Source organism: Toxotes jaculatrix, chromosome 12 (assembly GCF_017976425.1).
Source record: "Toxotes jaculatrix isolate fToxJac2 chromosome 12, fToxJac2.pri, whole genome shotgun sequence".
NCBI classification, from domain to species: domain Eukaryota; kingdom Metazoa; phylum Chordata; class Actinopteri; family Toxotidae; genus Toxotes; species Toxotes jaculatrix.
Window position 1 is genome coordinate 26,619,647 of NC_054405.1, and position 16,772 is coordinate 26,636,418.

The window sequence follows — 16,772 nt, forward strand, 5'->3', positions numbered from 1 at the left end:
ACCTGGAAGAACGCGATAATCTTCAGCTTCAGCTGTTCAGCCTCTGTTACCATGGAAACCTAAAAGTATTTTCATGACCTCAGGAAGCTGAAGAAACAACGACGACACGTTTTTGTTTTTATTTTTACTTTTATTTATGATGCCAGAAAATAAACAGCATTTTTCTTACTGTGAGAGAGAGACGCTGTAAACACACAAACAGTAACACAACTCGTTTCTAACATCGTGTTTAAAGATCTTTGTTCACTGAAGATAAAAAGCTTTAGCTCAACAATCGAAATACAAAACAAGCTACAGTGATGCTAATCATGATGATGATGATGATGATGTCTTTTCATATTATGCTGAAATGAGTTTTAAAGTTGAAGTGACAAAAAAAACATTTAAATGAAACAAAGATGAAATCCATTTTCATCCTTTCTACCTTCATGTCTCTGCTGCCACATTACAGGTGTGATCACAATCAATTTTCCTTTATCACTTTGTTTTTATTGTGTTTGTTTAAAGTTTGACTTTGAGAATCTGGACGTGACAGCTGAAGGATTTTATCTCAGGGTTTAGTCCTGACTGAGGCTTATACGTTTGCTTGTTGGCTGTGGACAAAGTTGGTGTGTTGTCATGTGTAGATCGTACATGTATCGTACAGACCGCGTCACGGCGCTGTATGAGTGAAGTTACCTGATGGTGCGTGCAGGGTGAAGGGGAGGCAGGGCGGGGCGTACAGGGAGGAGAAGGCTATGCTTGGCTGGAACCGCATCACTGAGAGGACGGTGGGGTTAGCACCACCCACCTGTAGCATAGTGGGCGTGGCACTTATCACAGCGGGTGCGGGGTTAGTATAGCACACAGGGAACACAGCAGCACTGGGGGTGGAGCTGGCTGCAGGTAGGAACACCTGGATGAACTGACCAGTTTCTGGGTCCAGCAGCATCTTCCTCTGAGGCAGTGGGGGCGGGTCCACATAGTAGCACCGCCCACTTTTAGGCTCTAACATTACATGACAGGGGGTGGGGCCACCGAGGAGGGCTCCGGGTGGTACGGCCGAACCCCCGGCATCAATGAGGAAGTCGCTACCCACCTGTGCAGGTAAGAGACCCTGAAACACCTGCTGCTGCAGATGGTGTTGCTCCTGTTGCTGCTGTTGCTTGGGTGTAGCAGCTGTCACTGCGTGTCCCTCCTGGTCTCCAACACTTCTGGTCTGGTTAAGGGGGCAGGTATTAATGAAGCGGTCTGGCTGGTCCAAAGTGTCTCCGGTCGTCCTGTTCTGCTTCTCCTCAGAGCTCCTCAGCAGGTGGAGGGTGGTGGCAGGTTGGGGGGGCTGCAGCTGGGTCTGGATGTAGTTCAGAGGGCTGTGGACATAGCTGACCTTCCCCAGGTGAGGGTGCAGGGTGGGGGCTGTGTAGAAACAGGATTGGAGGATCGGCTGGGAGGAGCTGGGCCCAGACTGAGGGGACACGTCCAGGAGGGAGCGCTGTTCCTCAGCAGAGAAAGGAGGCTGGGTTCCTTGGGGGTGTCTGGGGGTGGACGAGGGAGGACGGGGGGGCTGGATAAACACAGAGGGGGGGAGGGAGGTCCCAGCCAGGTGACTTGCACCTCCGTCTCTCTCTGATTGGCCGACAAGAGGGGTGGTGGGCAAGGGGGGGTCTAATAACATCCTTCTTCTTCTGACGGGTTCACTGCTTCGTCTCTGTGTGATTGGGTGACTCAGCGTGTCATTCTTTTTCCTGTTCTGTGATTGGTCAAGAGATGCAGCGACCTTGGTGACGTTTCCTCTGGAGGAGTTGGTCTTCGTCATATGATGACCCTTGACCCCCACAGCCTGCTGGTAGGTCGGGGGGGGACTGTCCTCCTGACCAATCACCTTGAAGCTTGTTGGTTTGTGGTTCTCAGATGTTGTTGCCATGGAGAATGAGAGACTGTAGGTGTTTTTAACTAAACTCCTCACATCTCTCACCACATGTACTGGAGCTTTAAAAACACCTCCACTTGCCCCTCCCCCCTCCCTTACTCTCTGCTGGTCTGCAGGTGGGGGGAGGACACGTAATGTCTCAGGTGTCTTCTTCAGGTGTGACGTTTTACTGCTGCTCTGCTCCACCTGCATCTTTTTGGAGAGGACGCTCTTAATGATGCAAGATGCCATCTTGGTTTTAGTTTCATCCAGAGAGAAAGATTTCTGCAGACGTCTCGGTGCCTCAGAGTTTCCTCCAACCTGAAAACCTGAAACCACAAACAGGATCAGACCAGAGCCCAGTCCGACCCGCTCACCTGATGAGACAGAACCTGCTCAGTGCAGGTGAGTGACAACTCCACATGGCGAGATTTTCTGACAGGTACAGTAGTTGTTACCTTGGCTGGCCCCTGCAACCAGGCCCCTGTAGACCCTGTAGCTGTCGCCATCGCCGCTGATTGTCGACCGTGTGTGGAACGAGGTGGGCATGCTGTGTTGTCGTAGCAACTTATCAGGGTGGCGATGGGCTCCTCCCACTTCAGAAGGTCCATCCTTCATTATCATCTGTTCAGGTAGACAGGTGAACAGAGGGAGGGACAGATGTAATCAGAAAGACATGCAGACAGGTTTGGACAGGTGAACAGAGAAACAAGGGAACAGGTAACCAGACTGACAGGTAGAGAGACAGGACAGGTGACAGGTGAACAGATTTAAATTGTACCTGCCGTCTCTCAGGTTTCTTCTGGTTGGTGATGTTCTCTGTGTCTTTCTTCTTCAAGTGAATTTGTCGTTTCGGGACCATCTTCAGACCCTCCCCCTCCTGACCCGTCACCTGGACATGTAATAGGTGAAAACACAGACTGTTGAAACCAGAACGATCAATAAGAACATGACAGAGTTTTTAAAAATCAGTTTGTTCAGTTTCTGGTGATGGTGGGATTCACAGACTGTTGCTGTTTATTGCTCCTGAGTTTTACACTAGAAAACTGTCGTCGGCGTAGAAGCCGACCAGGTGAGTTTTCTGTTTCTGAGCAGAGGAATGTGAGGCACCTGGTTTCTCCTGCGCCACGTTGTCAGGAGGTTCTGACAATGTTCTGACCGCCACTCTGAATTATTCACGCTTTGTTTTTGAGGAATCAGGTTTTGTTCACATGACTCTCATGGACCGATCTAAATACTACAATACCCATGAACCTCAGCTGCCATCACCACGGAGAAGAAGCCAGCCAGTTGGCACCACAGCTGCTGAATTGTGTTTTCAGTTTTCCACCACGCCATCATCTTCAGCTTCCACCTGACGGCGGCGGCTCGTGTTTGAACTCTACGCTCTGTGACTGGATGTTTCTTGCTGAAATGCACTGTGGGAGTCGTAGTTTGTATCTTTGACATTTTGTGCGGAGGAAGCGGATATTTTGTGACTGTTCGATCGATCGATGTTTGAAGCAGGAGAGTTTGATGCTGATTCAGCTCCAACTGAAACAAATGAAGCCAAACTTTTCCAACAGAATTATAAAACAGACGGATTTTATTTCACAGTAAACACAGAAACTGACCCTGACCCTTGGTCAGTCAGGGTCACGTCACGCACCTGTGTTTCCACGGTTACGTCGACACACTTGAAACCACTCTCTGACTCTGACTCCTCATCGTCTGACGGGTGGATGACAGAGGGAGAGAAATGGAGAGAGAGATCCTCCTCTGACCAGTCGCTGATGCTCCCCTCTTCCTCCTCCTCTTCCTGCATATCCTCCTCCTCCGAGCGACAGGTGGAGGAGACGTCCAGGTAATCCACCTCAGATGGACCGGCACAGGTGAAGTCAGGGCCATTCTCTCCAGGAACTAGTGAACACAGCAGAGGGATCTGTGTCACAGAGTCGTGGCGAGGCAGCAGGTCGACTTCAGGGCAGCGGTGAGCGCTGAGGAAGACAGCCCTCCCTCCTCTTCCTCCCCCTCCCTCTTTGCTCAGTCTGCTGCTCATGGTTTGTCGTTTCTCTTTAATCTGAATCTGTTTTCGTTCCAGCTGTCCGCGTCTCCAACTCTGATGCAGTGATTTCAAACGTGGACATCAGCTGTTTCAGTCCTCTTCTGCCATGATCACAGCAGAGATGAGTGAAATCAGCCAGCACCTGCACCACAGGCCAGATTTAGAAAAAGAAATCAAGGAGTTCAGCTAAGAAATGAACTCAGATTCTAAACTTGTTCTTACGTCCAAAGTTTTCACTGGTCCTGGGTTCAGATCCACTGTTTGATGATCCAACAGAAACCGGCCAATCTGGATCTGGATCTGATCTGGATCAGGTCCAGCTGTTAACGATTCAGGTTCAGACTCCTGGTCTTGGTTCTGGTTCAAGCTAAGGTTGGTGGTCAGAGTCCAGCGGAGTCCAGGACCATGTCCAACCCAGGTCGTTGGTGCAGTTGGAGGGTTTGGTCTCTCTGGCTGTTTCAGTGATTAGTGTCAAACTTTAAAGGGACATTTCACAAGTTTCAGTATTCCCAGAATTCATCAGGTGTCCTGGTGTGTCAGAGCCGGTTCAGAGAAGGTTCTGGTCCCAGAGGTCTGTGTGCTCCCGATCCTCGGATCAACACTGGTTCAGTGTCAGGACGATCGGCCCTAACTGTCCTGCAGGAGAGCGAGAGAGAGAGAGAGTGAGAGAGGTTCAGATAAACAGTGAGAGAGGGGCTGAGCAAGGCTGAGTGTTGCTGACAGACTGCAGGTCCAGAGAGAGGGAGGACGGTAGAGAGACATAGAGACAAACAGGGAGAGAGAGTCGGTGTCAGACTGCAGCTTTCTATTTTGGGAGGTGATTGACAGACGAGGCTGCAGCTGCAGCACCTCCCTTACAGCAGGGACAGCAGGGCCCCCTCCTGGAGCCAGACCTCAGAGGGGACCACGTCCACAAGCCTCCTGTCCTGATCCACGAGGCCCAGGCAGATGCCCCATGGGTGCATCAAGTGCTAGGATAGGCACTGGGGGCACTGGGGGCACTGGGGACACTGGGGGCAGTCGCTGAGGGAAAGCCCCCGACTGTTCTTCAGAATCCACTTTGACTTCAGTCGGAGGATTTTAACTCTGTGGAGGAAGTGACTGGGAGGAACATCCTGATCTGAACTGGAGTTTTGTTGTTCTGTTGCAGTCATGAACTGTTTGTCAACAAAAACCATGCTGGAGTGGACCTGGTTCCAGAGAGAACACCTGAGGCCCAGGACCCGTGAGGTGAGGTGAGGTGAGGTGAGGTGGGGTGAGGTGAGGTGAGGTGAGGTGGGGTGGGGAGAGGTGGGGTGGGGTGGGGTGACACCAAGCTGGATAAAGCTCTTCTTCTTCTTTGATTCAGTTTGATGCTGATCAGCTGATCAGATGTTATTTACACAGTGAGAATCTGCACGTGTTGCTGAGCAGATACATGAAAATGGAAAAGTAAATATGTTGGTAAATGAATTTCAGATGAGCAGTTCAGACAGTGGACGTGTAACAGTGGAAATATGAGATATGAATGAATGATGCATTAACTGGACTCATTCCGGTTCTAATGCGGTTCTACTGGTTCCTGCTCCAGGAGGAGCCCGGGCCGAGTAGAGCCTGGGGGACTGCTGGGAGACTGCTCGCCTCCGTGTGGATTTCAAACACGCTGTTATGAAAGCGTCGCTCAGCAGGGGGCAGCAAACCGCCACAGCAGCGTCTGTAAAACCAAAGAAGAAGAAGAGGTGCGACAGAGCCGTCTGCTGGGGCGGAGGGAGGTGTGCCCGGGTCTACTGGTTTCTGCTGATCTCAGCTGGTTTCTGCTCATTGTTACTGGACTCTGCGGTTCCGTACTGGTCTGACACCTGGTCCCGGATCAGATGCCTGGGTTCGAGTTCAGAGTTTCGGAGGTAAATCGTCGGTTTGAGTTCTTCTGTCTTTTGTCTGTTGGGATGAAATGTAACCGAGTTAGATCAGACCGGAGCCGGTCCCGGTTAAACCCGCGTCACCGAGTCTGTCCGGACAAACCCGGACTCTTCGCCCTTTCTGTTTTATTCTGAAGCCTGTTAGCCTGCATGCTAACAACTAGCGTCACGGCGACAGCTGCTTTACGGCAAACAGCTGATCAGAGCGGAAGTGGGAGAGAGAAAAGTGCGCATCAGAAAAGAGGAGCGACGCTGCCTGATCGATACCGATCGATAACAGATATCAGAAACATATCTGATCAGAGCAGGAGAGAGATGAGCCGCGCAGGCGCAGAACTAAGGATTATGTTCAGCCCGGGGCGCGTGCAGCTGGTTCAGGTAAACGCTCACCTGTAGACAGCTGACGGAGCTAACGGCTAACACAGCAGGTCCTGGAAAATCCTGGAAAATCCTGGAAACTCCCAAGTAATGTTATCAAAGCGCGGGAGGGCGGTGTGTGTGTCTGTGTGTGTGTCAGTGTGTGTGTGTGTGCGTGTGTGTGTGCGTGTGTGTGTGTGTGCGTGTGTGTCTGTGTGTGTCTCTGTGTGTGTGTCTGTGTGTGTGTCTGTGTCTGTGTGTGTGTGTGTCTGTGTGTGTGTGTGTGCGTGTCTGTGTGTGTGTGTCTGTGTGTGTGTCAGTGTGTGTGTGTGTGCGTGTGTGTGTGCGTGTGTGTGTGTGTGCGTGTGTGTCTGTGTGTGTCTCTGTGTGTGTGTCTGTGTGTGTGTCTGTGTCTGTGTGTGTGTGTGTGTGTCTGTGTGTGTCTGTGTGCGTGTCAGTGTGTGTGTCTGTGTGTGTCAGTGTGCGTGTGTGTCTGTGTGTGTGTGTGTGTGCGTGTGTCTGTGTGTGTCAGTGTGCGTGTGTGTCTGTGTGTGTGTGTGTGCGTGTGTCTGTGCGTGTGTGTGCGTGTGTCTGTGCGTGTGTCTGTGTGTGTGTCTGTGTGTGTTGGGTGGGGTGTGTTTCGTCAGGTCTCAGTGATCATGAAAAACGATGTTACGTCACATGACAGGGGACAGGAAGTGACAGGAAGTGACGTCGGGCGGCTGAAGCGGATCCATTGATCAGAGGCAGGAGGAGCTGTCTGTGATCAGATCAGTTTCTAATTTTAAATTTTTCATATACAGAAATATGTGTGAATTGATCATTCACTGTATGTACAGTCATTGATTGGTTGATCGGTTGATTGGTTGATCGGTTGATCGGTTGATTGACTGATTTACTGATTGATTGATGATGGTGATCAGTTTTTTCCACATGTGATGTTTTGAATCAAACAGATTCACTGACATTAGAACTGATCTGAAATCAGCTGTTACAGATGTAGTACAGATGTAGTACTGCATACTGTGGGTCCTAATGTGTGTAAAGTTGTACTTCTGCTGTGTGTGTGTGTGTGCTGACGTGTGCAGATCGTACTGATGTGGTACTTTGTGTATGTCAGGAGGAGGTGCTGGTCCCGGGTTTGAGGGTCCTGGTTACCGGGGCGACGGGTCTTCTAGGCCGAGCGGTGTGCAAAGAGTTTCAGAACAACGGCTGGTTGGTTATTGGGACTGGATACAGGAGAGCTAGGCCCCGCCTCCTCCGCTGTGACCTCACTGACGAGGATGCTGTCAGAGGGCTGCTGCAGGAGTACAAGGTACCACACACTGCACCACACACTGCACCACACACTGCACCACACACTGTACCACACACTGCACCACACACTGCACCACACACTGTACCACACACTGCACACCACACTGCACCACACACTGCACCACACACTGTACCACACACTGTACCACACACTGCACACCACACTGCACCACACACTGCACCACACACTGCACCACACACTGTACCACACACTGCACACCACACTGCACCACACACTGCACCACACACTGCACCACACACTGTACCACACACTGTACCACACACTGCACCACACACTGCACCACACACTGTACCACACACTGCACACCACACTGCACACCACACTGCACCACACACACACTGCACCACACACTGCACCACACACTGCACACCACACTGTACCACACACTGTACCACACACTGCACACCACACTGCACACCACACTGCACCACACACTGCACCACACACTGTACCACACACTGTACCACACACTGCACCACACACTGTACCACACACTGCACCACACACTGCACCACACACTGCACCACACACTGCACCACACACTGTACCACACACTGTACCACACACTGCACCACACACTGCACACCACACTGCACCACACACTGTACGTGGCCTCACAGCCTCTCGGTGTCAGTGACTCAGCAGGAGTAAACCAGTAGAACTGAACTGTGGTCAGAGTTAGTCACTGGTAGTAACCTCAGTAACTAACCCCACTAACTGACCCCACTGACTGCGACCTGTTTTGAGTCCGACCTCCTGATGGAGGTTTTGTATTGATCCTTTATTAAACTCCCCACATTCACAAACCTTCAGAGCTCAAAGACACAACCAGGCTGTGGCGCTCTGACACCGTCCACCCCCACCCACTGCTCCACCTCCTCCTCCTCCACCTCCTCTCCCTACACGTCTGAACAGATGCCCAGTGATGAGCGTGTCCCCGTCCGTCCTCAGTCTCCGTGCATCAGTCAGGGTTCACAGCCTGGTTCTGGACGTCACCGCTTCTGTTCCTTTAAAGACACATGAAGTCAAAACAGATCAGCGTCTGTGACGTCACCGAGGTCAGGTGACGTCAGACTATAGCAAACATGTCTCTGATTGATCCGCACTGTCCTTGTCCTCTGTCTCAGCCTGATGTGATCGTCCACTGTGCTGCAGAGAGACGCCCAGATGTTGTGGAGAGACACACCGAGGCAGCCGTTAATCTGAACGTGCACGCCACGAGCACGCTCGCCAAGGAGGCAGGTGAGTGGTCACATGGTGTGTTCACGCGGTGGGATCACAGAGAGATGATGTTTTTAATATTTTGCTGTGAACATCTGTCCACGGACTCCTGAGGAAGAACGTCTCATAGGTGTTTATTAATGCACACGCTCCTGAGGAAGGAAGGAAGGAAGGAAGGAAGGAAGGGAATATGTCAGCAGAACGTTACGTGTTTCACTCAGTGATCGATCAGAAACTGACTACAAACAGTGTGACTGATCATTTGTCACAGATTCTAACAAACATTAAAAAAACTTTATTGTTCATCTGCCTCTGTCACACTGTGTGTGTGTGTGTGTATGTGTTTAATTGCACATGTATGTGTTCGTCAGGCTCATGGACTGAGAGTCTCATGTTTTGTTTGTGAGACGTTCCCTCCCTCTGTCCCGGGTCGGGCTCTGTGCTCCGTCCGTGTGTTCCTCTGAACACGTGTGGATCTGTGTGTTGTACGTTTCCACGGTGATCACATGTGTAACGTGTGTCTGCAGCCGTGTGCGGAGCGTTCTTCCTCTACATCAGCACTGACTACGTGTTCGACGGGAGGAATCCTCCGTATGGAGAAGACGACAGTCCCAATCCTCTCAATGTTTATGGACGAAGCAAACTGGAGGGAGAGAGAGAGACACTGCGACACTGTCCAGGTACCTGTCTGTCTCTCTGACCTGTCTGTCCCTCAGCTTCCTCTCACTGGTCTGTGTCTCAGCTTCCTCTCACCTGTCTGTCTGTCTGCCTGTCAGGTGCGGTGGTGCTGCGGGTGCCCATCCTGTTCGGGGAGGTGGAGTCTGTGACGGAGAGCGCCGTCACGTCTCTGTGGCTGAAGGTCCAGGAGGCGGCGGACAGCTGCACCCTGGATCACTGCCAGCAGAGATTCCCCACCGACGCTCGAGATGTCGCTGCAGTCTGCAGGAAGCTGTCCGAGAGAGCGAGACAGGTAGCTGTCTGTCACAGCCTCTGCTTTTAGGCCTCACCGCCTGTCTGTCTCACCACCTGTCTGTCTCTCTTCCAGGACCCGTCCATCAGAGGAATCTTTCATTTCTCAGCTAAAGAGCAGATGACCAAATACGAGATGGCAGTCGCCATCGCTCAGGCCTTCAACCTGCCGTCCAATCACCTCATACCTGTAAATATATCGGCCAATACGTTAATCAGCTGTAGATAGAAATATCAATCAATACATTTACTGAAATACAGGACTGTGACAGAGGTTTGGGCTCTGAAGGTCAGAGGGAATCCACGTAGAGCCGCCTCAGGAACAGCTGTAGATCCTGAAGACGTTTGGTTTCTCATCCTGCTGACAGCGACCCGTCAGCCAATCAGAGCTGAAGAAGCCTCTCAGGTGACAGGTGAAACGTCTTCAGGACGCTACTGCTGCTGAGATCGGGTCTCTGTGGGGTCCAGTCCTTCTCCTGCACGATGGGTCTGGGCCCGTCAGACGCCCTGATGGGACAGATGCTGGAGTCCAACCCTTTGATACGGTGCTGATCGTTCTACGTGTAAATCATCGTGTGTGTGTGTCTGTGTGCAGCTGACCGAGCAGCCGGCGGCCTCGGCTCTTCGTCCAATCAACAGTCGGTTAAACTGTTCTCGCCTGGAGCTGCTGAACCTGAGCGTCGAACCACGACCTTTCGCCTCGGCCATCAGCGACTGTCTGTGGCCATTCACGCCTGACAAACGCTGGAGACAGACTGTCTTCCACTGACAGACAAGTAGACAGACAGGTAGAGACAGATACTGATGTCCACATGTATGTACAACATATTTACAGTGTGTATGTGTAGCGATGAATCACTGTTCCCTAAGTTTCATCTGCTGAAGTTATCAAACCGTAATCAGATCATCTGTTCGTGGAACAGGAAACAGAACAGGAGTGATACCTGTGTGTGTGTGTGTCCTCCTGACATCACACAGAAGGTTTTCATTTCTTTTTTGTTTCCCGTCCAAACCTCAGTGAAAAACTAATCGATAAAGTAAAATCCAGTGGAGGACGGAGGACGAACGTCTCGTGCTGTGACTTATGTTGTTGTGAACATTAAACTTGTGAAACTGAATCTGAGCCGAGTTTTTCTTTCCAGATGATAAAAACACACAGAGGCTGGAGACCTGGTCCTGTGGGGGACAGGTCCCGTGTGACTGAGGACTGTAACTCGCTCAGCGTGAGGGCGTCCTCACGGCGCCTGCGTCTGTGTCAGTGAGTGACTGTGGGAGGTGAACTGACGCAGGATCAGTGAGGGTCCATCAGTTTACACAGGAGCAGGACAGAGGACACGGACTCCGGTCACTTTACAGCAGTGGTGGAATGTAACAAAGTATTTGTACTTCGTATCTTAAGTAAAAATAATAATACATACTTTGGATTTTACTTCATTACATTTTGCAGTAATTATCTGTTCTTTCTACTCCATCACATTTCTATAGTTTATTCCGTTACTCGTTACATGTTATGAACACAATTTCCTCGAAACCTTACATGAGACACGTCCCGGGCGCCTCGCCGGGCAGCCCCCTGCCCCAGCGTCTCGGTGCACGTGCATGCGCGCGTGTGTGTTGCGTTCACTTGGTGTGGGTAAAATGCAGAGTCATAAAAAAATATGGCACAGCCCTGGCACTGAGACACTGTGGGAGGACCTTTACTTTAAAAAAAAAAAAAAAAATTTAAAAGTAAGAAATTAGTACTTTTACTTCAGTAGGATTCTTGATGTATTTCCACTTTCACTTGAGTAAATGTTTTGCGGGATATTTGTACTTTGTACTACGCTTCAGTTCTTCCTCCACCGCTGCTTTACAGAGACATCATACACAGATCAGCTGATGAAGGACAGAGAGAGTTTATGCTGGTTGATCAAACCTGTGGACAGGTGTCAGGTGAGACTGATTGATTGATTTTTGTTTTGATGTAAATCAGAGGTGTCCAAACTGTTCCACAAAGGCCCGTGTGGCTGCAGATTTGTGTTCCAACCGAGCAGCAGCACACCAGACTTGACTCATTTAATCAGCTGATCTCAGTCTTCAGGCCGCTGATTGGTCAAATTGTGTGCTCTCGATTGGTTGGAACAAAAACCTGCAGCCACACGGCCCTTTGAGGAACAGTTTGGACACCCCTGATGTAATTAAACGCACCAAACCGGTTGGTGTCGCCAATAAACGAATCAACGTTCAAAACAGTAGACGAGGAAGAAGGTGCCCGCGCATGCGCAGTCTCTGTAAGGCCCACTGCTGGTGAAGATGGCTGCGCCCATAGATCTGGAGCTGAAGAAGGTACGATCCGCTTCATCATGTCCCCCGTCCCCCCGGTCCGTCCCCGTTCGTTAGCTGGTCTTTGTCTTTAACCGAAGCTGTGGCGGGTAAACGAACAGCTGTTTAAATGCTACGCGCGAGGTGCTAAGTGTTAGCACGAGGAGTGTCAGAGCGTCAGAGTTAGACCACTCGGGCACAGGTGAGACCTGAGGCCGTGCTCTGGAAGCAGCGGGTCCGGGATCAGGTCAGACTCTGGGGTTCTGACAGAACCAGAACGATCTGGAATGTTCTGCAGCTTTGATCTGTTTTCATCGAGTCCGAACCTGGTTCGGTACCAAACACGAGACGCATCGTTCTGATCTCGGATCGTTTCCACGTGCCGGTGAAACGCAGTGGTTTACCTGTTACCTGTCCCACACCTGAACGCTCACTGAGGAACACTGAACACATTCAGTCTCAACTTCTCTCTGTCGTTCACCTGTGTCACGTGGCTCAGGTGTGTGTGTGTGTGTGTGTGATCAGAGTGGTACCTCCTGTCTCCTCAGGCCTTCTCGGAGCTGCAGGTGAAGATGATCGACACGCAGCAGAAGGTGAAGCTGGCCGACCTGCAGATCGATCAGCTGACACGCGTCCAGAAACATGCTAAGCTAACTCACGCGGAGATCACCACGCTGCCTGACAACACGCGACTGTACGAAGGAGTCGGACGCATGTGAGTCTCCATGACAACCAACATCTTTGTTCAGAACTCCTGCTGACTGTGTGGTCTGTGTGGACACTGTGATCTGTGTGGACTGTGTGGACCGCAGACTGATGTGGACTGTGATCTGTGTGGACTGTGTGGACCGCAGACTGATGTGGACTGTGATCTGTGTGGACTGTGATCTGTGTGGACCGCAGACTGATGTGGACTGTGATCTGTGTGGACTGTGGACTGTGGACTGTGTGGACCGCAGACTGATGTGGACTGGGCAACTTTCACCTGCTGAGGAAGATCCTGTGAAAAGACTGAAAACTGTGTGTTTCAGGTTCATTCTTCAGTCAAAGGAAGAGATCAATAATCAGCTGATGGACAAACAGAAGACAGCTGACGAGAAGATCAAAGAGCTGGAGGTACAGAAATACACAGTGTGTGTGAAGGTGTGTGTCAGGTGGAGCTGCTGTGTGGGTGGAGGTGTTGTAGGTGTGTGTCAGGTGGAGCTGCTGTGTCATCCGTCCACGTCCTCTGACGATTGATGACTGAGCGATTAAACTCAGCACGAACTTTGTGAGTGACGAAGTTTTCAGACAGGAAACTGCATCAGCACCTGCGGCGACGCCGAGCGATCATGTGATGGCGCTTCACGGTTTCGACCCAGTTGTTCCTGAGTGTTTGCAGCATGTCCCCAATTACAAACACAGACCGGTTACCATGGCGATGTTTCCCTGTAAGAAGTGAACTGCCATCGTAACTTTAACTCAGAGCTACGCTCACGTTACCTCGCTAAGCACAAATCTTGCTGAGTAGTACAGGCCTCAGGTGTACGTCACGTTCAGTTTGCGTTCAGGTGTGTAAGTGGGTCTGACTGTGTGTCGTTCTTATTTCCAGCAGAAGAAGGTGTACCTTGAACGCAGCGTGAAAGAAGCCGAAGACAACATCAGAGAGATGCTGCTGTCCCGGAGAGCTCAGTGATCAATACTCATCAATAATCAGTAAAATCATGTTGCTGATGCTGTTTCTCGTGTTTGCTAATTGTTCATATTAAAATGTGTTGAAGCTTCAGTTAGTGTTCGGATCTGTTCTTACTTTATTAACCAATTGATAACCAGTCGATAACCAGTCGATAACCAATTGATAACCAGCTGATGACAATGGTTCAAATAAAACAGTAAACTCATCAGTCAAACTTTATTTAACTTTAACTTTGAAACACAAACATGTTTATTGACAATCTGCTGTGATGTCATCACTGTCCACAGTGATGTCATCGTGACGTCATCTGTTGTTGTTGTTTGGGTTCTGGACAAAGTTGATGGAGTAGGATCCGGTTTCCTGATCCTGATTCACCTGGAAGTTGTTGGTGGAAAGTCCGAATGGTCTCAGGACCATGTTCCCCAGGTCCTTCAGCTTACCTGTGGGGGAGGGGGGAGGGTATAAAGTCAGCTGACTCTGACATGTGTGAACTCAGAGGTCAGAGGTCAGACAGATAAAGTTCACGAATTATGATTACGTGTGATTGAATTATCTCAACAGCTTTAACTCTCAACACAAGACTAGTTAAACTAGTTAATGAGCTGAGACAGGAATAATGAGCGGTGTGGTGCGTTCAGGTGCAGTACGTACTGATCATCTCCTCCTTCAACCTCTCATTTCTCTCCTGAATCTGCTGAGGTAACCTCTGAGAGACAGAAAGGTAGACAGAGAGACAGACAGGTTAGTCATCAGCACTGTGCTCTCTGGCAGCTGATGTTTCAGGATGAATCTGCCTGGGTCTAGTTTGTCCCAGCAGTCTCTGAACTCACCATGCAGGCCTTTCTGGCGCTGGTCTGGTTTGGGTCTCGCTCCAGAACCTTCTTGTAGTCCTCCAGAGCCTCATCCAGCTTCTCTGTCTGCTCATAAAGCTCCGCCCTCCTCAGCAATGCCCGTACGTAGTCTGGATTCAGCTCTATTGCTATGGTAACCAGACCTTATCAATGCACAAATCAATTAATGACCTGCTGTTGTACAGGTACACAGTGATGTCATCACTCACCTCTGGTGCAGTCCAAGATCGCCCGATCCTTCAGGTCCTGACAGGGAGACACTGTTAGCATCCTGCTAATATCACTGTTAGCATGTCATTAGCATCTGTCTTGTTAGCGTGTTGTTGCAGCAGCTCTGTTGGAGAACATTACAGCTCTCTCTGGTTAGCTTGTTAGCATTACGTTAGCATGTCGTTACCAGGTGCAGTCTTGCGGCAGCTCTGTTGGAGAACAGTACGGCTCTCTCTCTGCTGAAACAAACTGGACACAAGACCAAAGCCTCCGTGTAGCTGTGCTCCGCCTCCGACCAGTCTGCAGGAACATGGTCACACTGGTTTATGTGCTGGTTTGAACTGGACTAATACGCCTCAAACACAGGTTTGCACTCACCCCCAGCTTTAAACTGGCTGTTTCCTTTTTCCTTCAGAGTTAAACTCTGCTGCCGTCGACTCTAAAACACAGAAGGTAAATGTGTCAGAGAAGTCGACGCACCTGGCACCTGAACGCCAAGAGAGAACGGGAGGAAAGAGAACCCAGCACAGTGCAGGTTCCACACAAACATAACAAGACCAATAATAGGACTGATAATAAGGCAAACAATAACAGATCCAGACTCCACATCACTACAGGTACAGGTAAAGAGGTGAACAGGTGAAAAAGTAAACATTTAAACAGTTGTTACCTCCTTCTCCTCCTCTGTCAGCTCCTTCTCCACCTCCCTCAAGTAGTCATCATCAAACTCGACCCCCTGGCTATTCACCTCCTTCATCTCTGAATCGGAATCCTCCTGCAGCCTGTCTCCCTGTGCCTCCTCCTGCAGCCTGTCTTCCTGTGCCTCCTCCTGCAGCCTGTCTCCCTGCGCCTCCTCCTGCAGCTTGTCTCCCTGTTCCTCCTCGTGATGCAGTCCTCCTCCTCCTGTGTCAGTCTGTGTGTCGTCTGTTCTTTCAGTTAGTCTCTCAGTTTTAATTTGACAGTTCTTCGACCCTTCTGCATCCTGTCGTGTCTCCTCCTCTTCCTCTCTGGGGTCTGGAGGCTCCAGAGTCTCCCAACAGTCGTAGAAGTCCTCCTCCTCCTTCTCTCTGGGTTTTCCAGCTGCTCCGCTGCATTTCTGTTCACCTTCAGGGCTGCTCATACTGAAGGTCTGTGACACAAAATCAATAATCAACATTACTGATCAGAATTGCAAAATCCAAGTGAGGTCCTGAGTCATTACAGGACAGGGCATGGACACCACCAGTGTAAGACCCAGTATTTGATTTCAAACTGAATGTGCACAAGCTCAGAACCTGAAGATCAAAAACTGTGTAACTGTCCACATACTTGTGGCCTGGATTGAAATACTGTCACAAACTTCCCGCGGCCCTGGAGACATTTAATGCAACATGAAGAGATTCAGCATCAGTCCTTCATGGACTGTTTCATCCAGAGATCCGAGTCTCCCAGGATCCGCTGCTCCCTCCTGCTCCAGCAGCGAGTTAAATCAGCAGACTGCCAACAGGAGTTTTGAACGAGTCCAATAACAAACCGGTTGATCCCTTTAAGCTAAAATTAAAAACCTTAAATGTCTGATCTGAACGGAGCTGCAGCTAACGGCTAACAAACAGCTAACCCCTAGCGGCTAACAAACGGCTGTGGTACGTAAACACGCTGTCAACCGGCAGACACGTCACAGATCGGTGCGACGTCATCAGTGTGACGGTTTAATGAAGGACAGAATAATTAAAAACATGAAATTAATTTTCTCACCTGTTAAAACCTGCTAGCCTGCCAACTTCTGACGCTGATGTCACTTCCGGGACAGTGAACGGCTCCGGAAGTGTTTCGGGGCAGTGGCTGGAATCCAGCTCACTGGTGCATTACCGCCACCTTCTGCTCCGGTGAGACGGGAGACAGAAGAAATCTCCGGATGTTTCCCTCCGTGTTGTGAGACGGCCGCCGGCTCACAGAGCTCCTGGTCTGCAGTGAGTTGTCCTTCACCATGTCCTCCATGAAAGGACGAGGCACCAGGAGAACTACTCAGGCCTGAATGCT

At 50.4% G+C, this 16,772-nt stretch overlaps 4 protein-coding genes across 8 annotated transcripts; 2 read left to right on the top strand and 2 right to left on the bottom strand.

Annotated features, from left to right (window-relative positions):
* Nucleotides 1–115: 115 nt before the first annotated feature.
* On the bottom strand, nucleotides 116–6,411 carry prob1 (proline-rich basic protein 1). Of its 2 annotated transcripts, none has more exons than XM_041051698.1 (5): nucleotides 6,221–6,411; nucleotides 3,537–4,568; nucleotides 2,670–2,780; nucleotides 2,347–2,512; nucleotides 116–2,217 (listed from the first exon to the last, which is right to left on the bottom strand). In XM_041051698.1, exons 2-5 carry the CDS (start codon nucleotides 3,924–3,926, stop codon nucleotides 653–655), a joined length of 2,232 nt encoding a protein of 743 aa, XP_040907632.1. In that variant the 5' UTR covers nucleotides 3,927–4,568; nucleotides 6,221–6,411; the 3' UTR covers nucleotides 116–652. The 2 variants fall into 2 exon arrangements, with proteins under 2 accessions (XP_040907632.1, XP_040907633.1); XM_041051699.1 differs by lacking the exon at nucleotides 6,221–6,411 and having other exon boundaries at nucleotides 3,537–3,787; nucleotides 4,155–4,649.
* Nucleotides 5,630–10,834, top strand: mat2b (methionine adenosyltransferase II, beta). Of its 2 annotated transcripts, none has more exons than XM_041051711.1 (7): nucleotides 5,630–5,815; nucleotides 7,308–7,502; nucleotides 8,654–8,768; nucleotides 9,275–9,427; nucleotides 9,524–9,717; nucleotides 9,793–9,906; nucleotides 10,312–10,834. In XM_041051711.1, the coding sequence occupies exons 1-7, from the start codon at nucleotides 5,786–5,788 to the stop codon at nucleotides 10,483–10,485; spliced, it is 975 nt and encodes a 324-aa protein (XP_040907645.1). In that variant the 5' UTR covers nucleotides 5,630–5,785; the 3' UTR covers nucleotides 10,486–10,834. The 2 variants fall into 2 exon arrangements, with proteins under 2 accessions (XP_040907645.1, XP_040907644.1); XM_041051710.1 differs by lacking the exon at nucleotides 5,630–5,815 and adding an exon at nucleotides 6,032–6,208.
* A 1,122-nt stretch (nucleotides 10,835–11,956) lies between these two features.
* On the top strand, nucleotides 11,957–13,782 carry pfdn1 (prefoldin subunit 1). Of its 2 annotated transcripts, none has more exons than XM_041052457.1 (4): nucleotides 11,957–12,041; nucleotides 12,566–12,732; nucleotides 13,049–13,133; nucleotides 13,609–13,782. In XM_041052457.1, exons 1-4 carry the CDS (start codon nucleotides 12,009–12,011, stop codon nucleotides 13,690–13,692), a joined length of 369 nt encoding a protein of 122 aa, XP_040908391.1. In that variant the 5' UTR covers nucleotides 11,957–12,008; the 3' UTR covers nucleotides 13,693–13,782. The 2 variants fall into 2 exon arrangements, with proteins under 2 accessions (XP_040908391.1, XP_040908392.1); XM_041052458.1 differs by having other exon boundaries at nucleotides 13,612–13,782.
* Nucleotides 13,783–13,862: 80 nt separating this feature from the next.
* On the bottom strand, nucleotides 13,863–16,577 carry ttc1 (tetratricopeptide repeat domain 1). 2 transcript variants are annotated; one of them, XM_041052456.1, is made up of 9 exons: nucleotides 16,488–16,577; nucleotides 15,617–15,882; nucleotides 15,424–15,562; nucleotides 15,132–15,192; nucleotides 14,941–15,053; nucleotides 14,753–14,789; nucleotides 14,523–14,671; nucleotides 14,344–14,398; nucleotides 13,863–14,132 (listed from the first exon to the last, which is right to left on the bottom strand). In XM_041052456.1, exons 2-9 carry the CDS (start codon nucleotides 15,871–15,873, stop codon nucleotides 13,996–13,998), a joined length of 948 nt encoding a protein of 315 aa, XP_040908390.1. In that variant the 5' UTR covers nucleotides 15,874–15,882; nucleotides 16,488–16,577; the 3' UTR covers nucleotides 13,863–13,995. The 2 variants fall into 2 exon arrangements, with proteins under 2 accessions (XP_040908390.1, XP_040908389.1); XM_041052455.1 differs by having other exon boundaries at nucleotides 15,424–15,882.
* Nucleotides 16,578–16,772: the final 195 nt, after the last annotated feature.

Excerpts from the sequence above, each read along its gene's own strand:
- prob1 (XM_041051698.1), bottom strand. The coding sequence starts at position 3,926 with ATGAGCAGCAGACTGAGCAAAGAGGGAGGGGGAGGAAGAGGAGGGAGG. Across the intron at positions 2,513-2,669 it reads AGAAACCTGAGAGACGGCAG|ATGATAATGAAGGATGGACC; the intron begins GTACAATTTAAA and ends CTACCTGAACAG. Across the intron at positions 2,218-2,346 it reads GGTTGCAGGGGCCAGCCAAG|GTTTTCAGGTTGGAGGAAAC; the intron begins GTAACAACTACT and ends TTGTGGTTTCAG.
- mat2b (XM_041051710.1), top strand. The coding sequence starts at position 6,146 with ATGAGCCGCGCAGGCGCAGAACTAAGGATTATGTTCAGCCCGGGGCGC. Across the intron at positions 6,209-7,307 it reads GGCGCGTGCAGCTGGTTCAG|GAGGAGGTGCTGGTCCCGGG; the intron begins GTAAACGCTCAC and ends TGTGTATGTCAG. Across the intron at positions 8,769-9,274 it reads CACGCTCGCCAAGGAGGCAG|CCGTGTGCGGAGCGTTCTTC; the intron begins GTGAGTGGTCAC and ends GTGTGTCTGCAG.
- pfdn1 (XM_041052457.1), top strand. The coding sequence starts at position 12,009 with ATGGCTGCGCCCATAGATCTGGAGCTGAAGAAG. Across the intron at positions 12,042-12,565 it reads TAGATCTGGAGCTGAAGAAG|GCCTTCTCGGAGCTGCAGGT; the intron begins GTACGATCCGCT and ends CTGTCTCCTCAG. Across the intron at positions 13,134-13,608 it reads AGAAGATCAAAGAGCTGGAG|CAGAAGAAGGTGTACCTTGA; the intron begins GTACAGAAATAC and ends TCTTATTTCCAG.
- ttc1 (XM_041052455.1), bottom strand. The coding sequence starts at position 15,873 with ATGAGCAGCCCTGAAGGTGAACAGAAATGCAGCGGAGCAGCTGGAAAA. Across the intron at positions 15,193-15,423 it reads TGACAGAGGAGGAGAAGGAG|AGTCGACGGCAGCAGAGTTT; the intron begins GTAACAACTGTT and ends TCTGTGTTTTAG. Across the intron at positions 14,399-14,522 it reads GCGCCAGAAAGGCCTGCATG|AGGTTACCTCAGCAGATTCA; the intron begins GTGAGTTCAGAG and ends TCTGTCTCTCAG.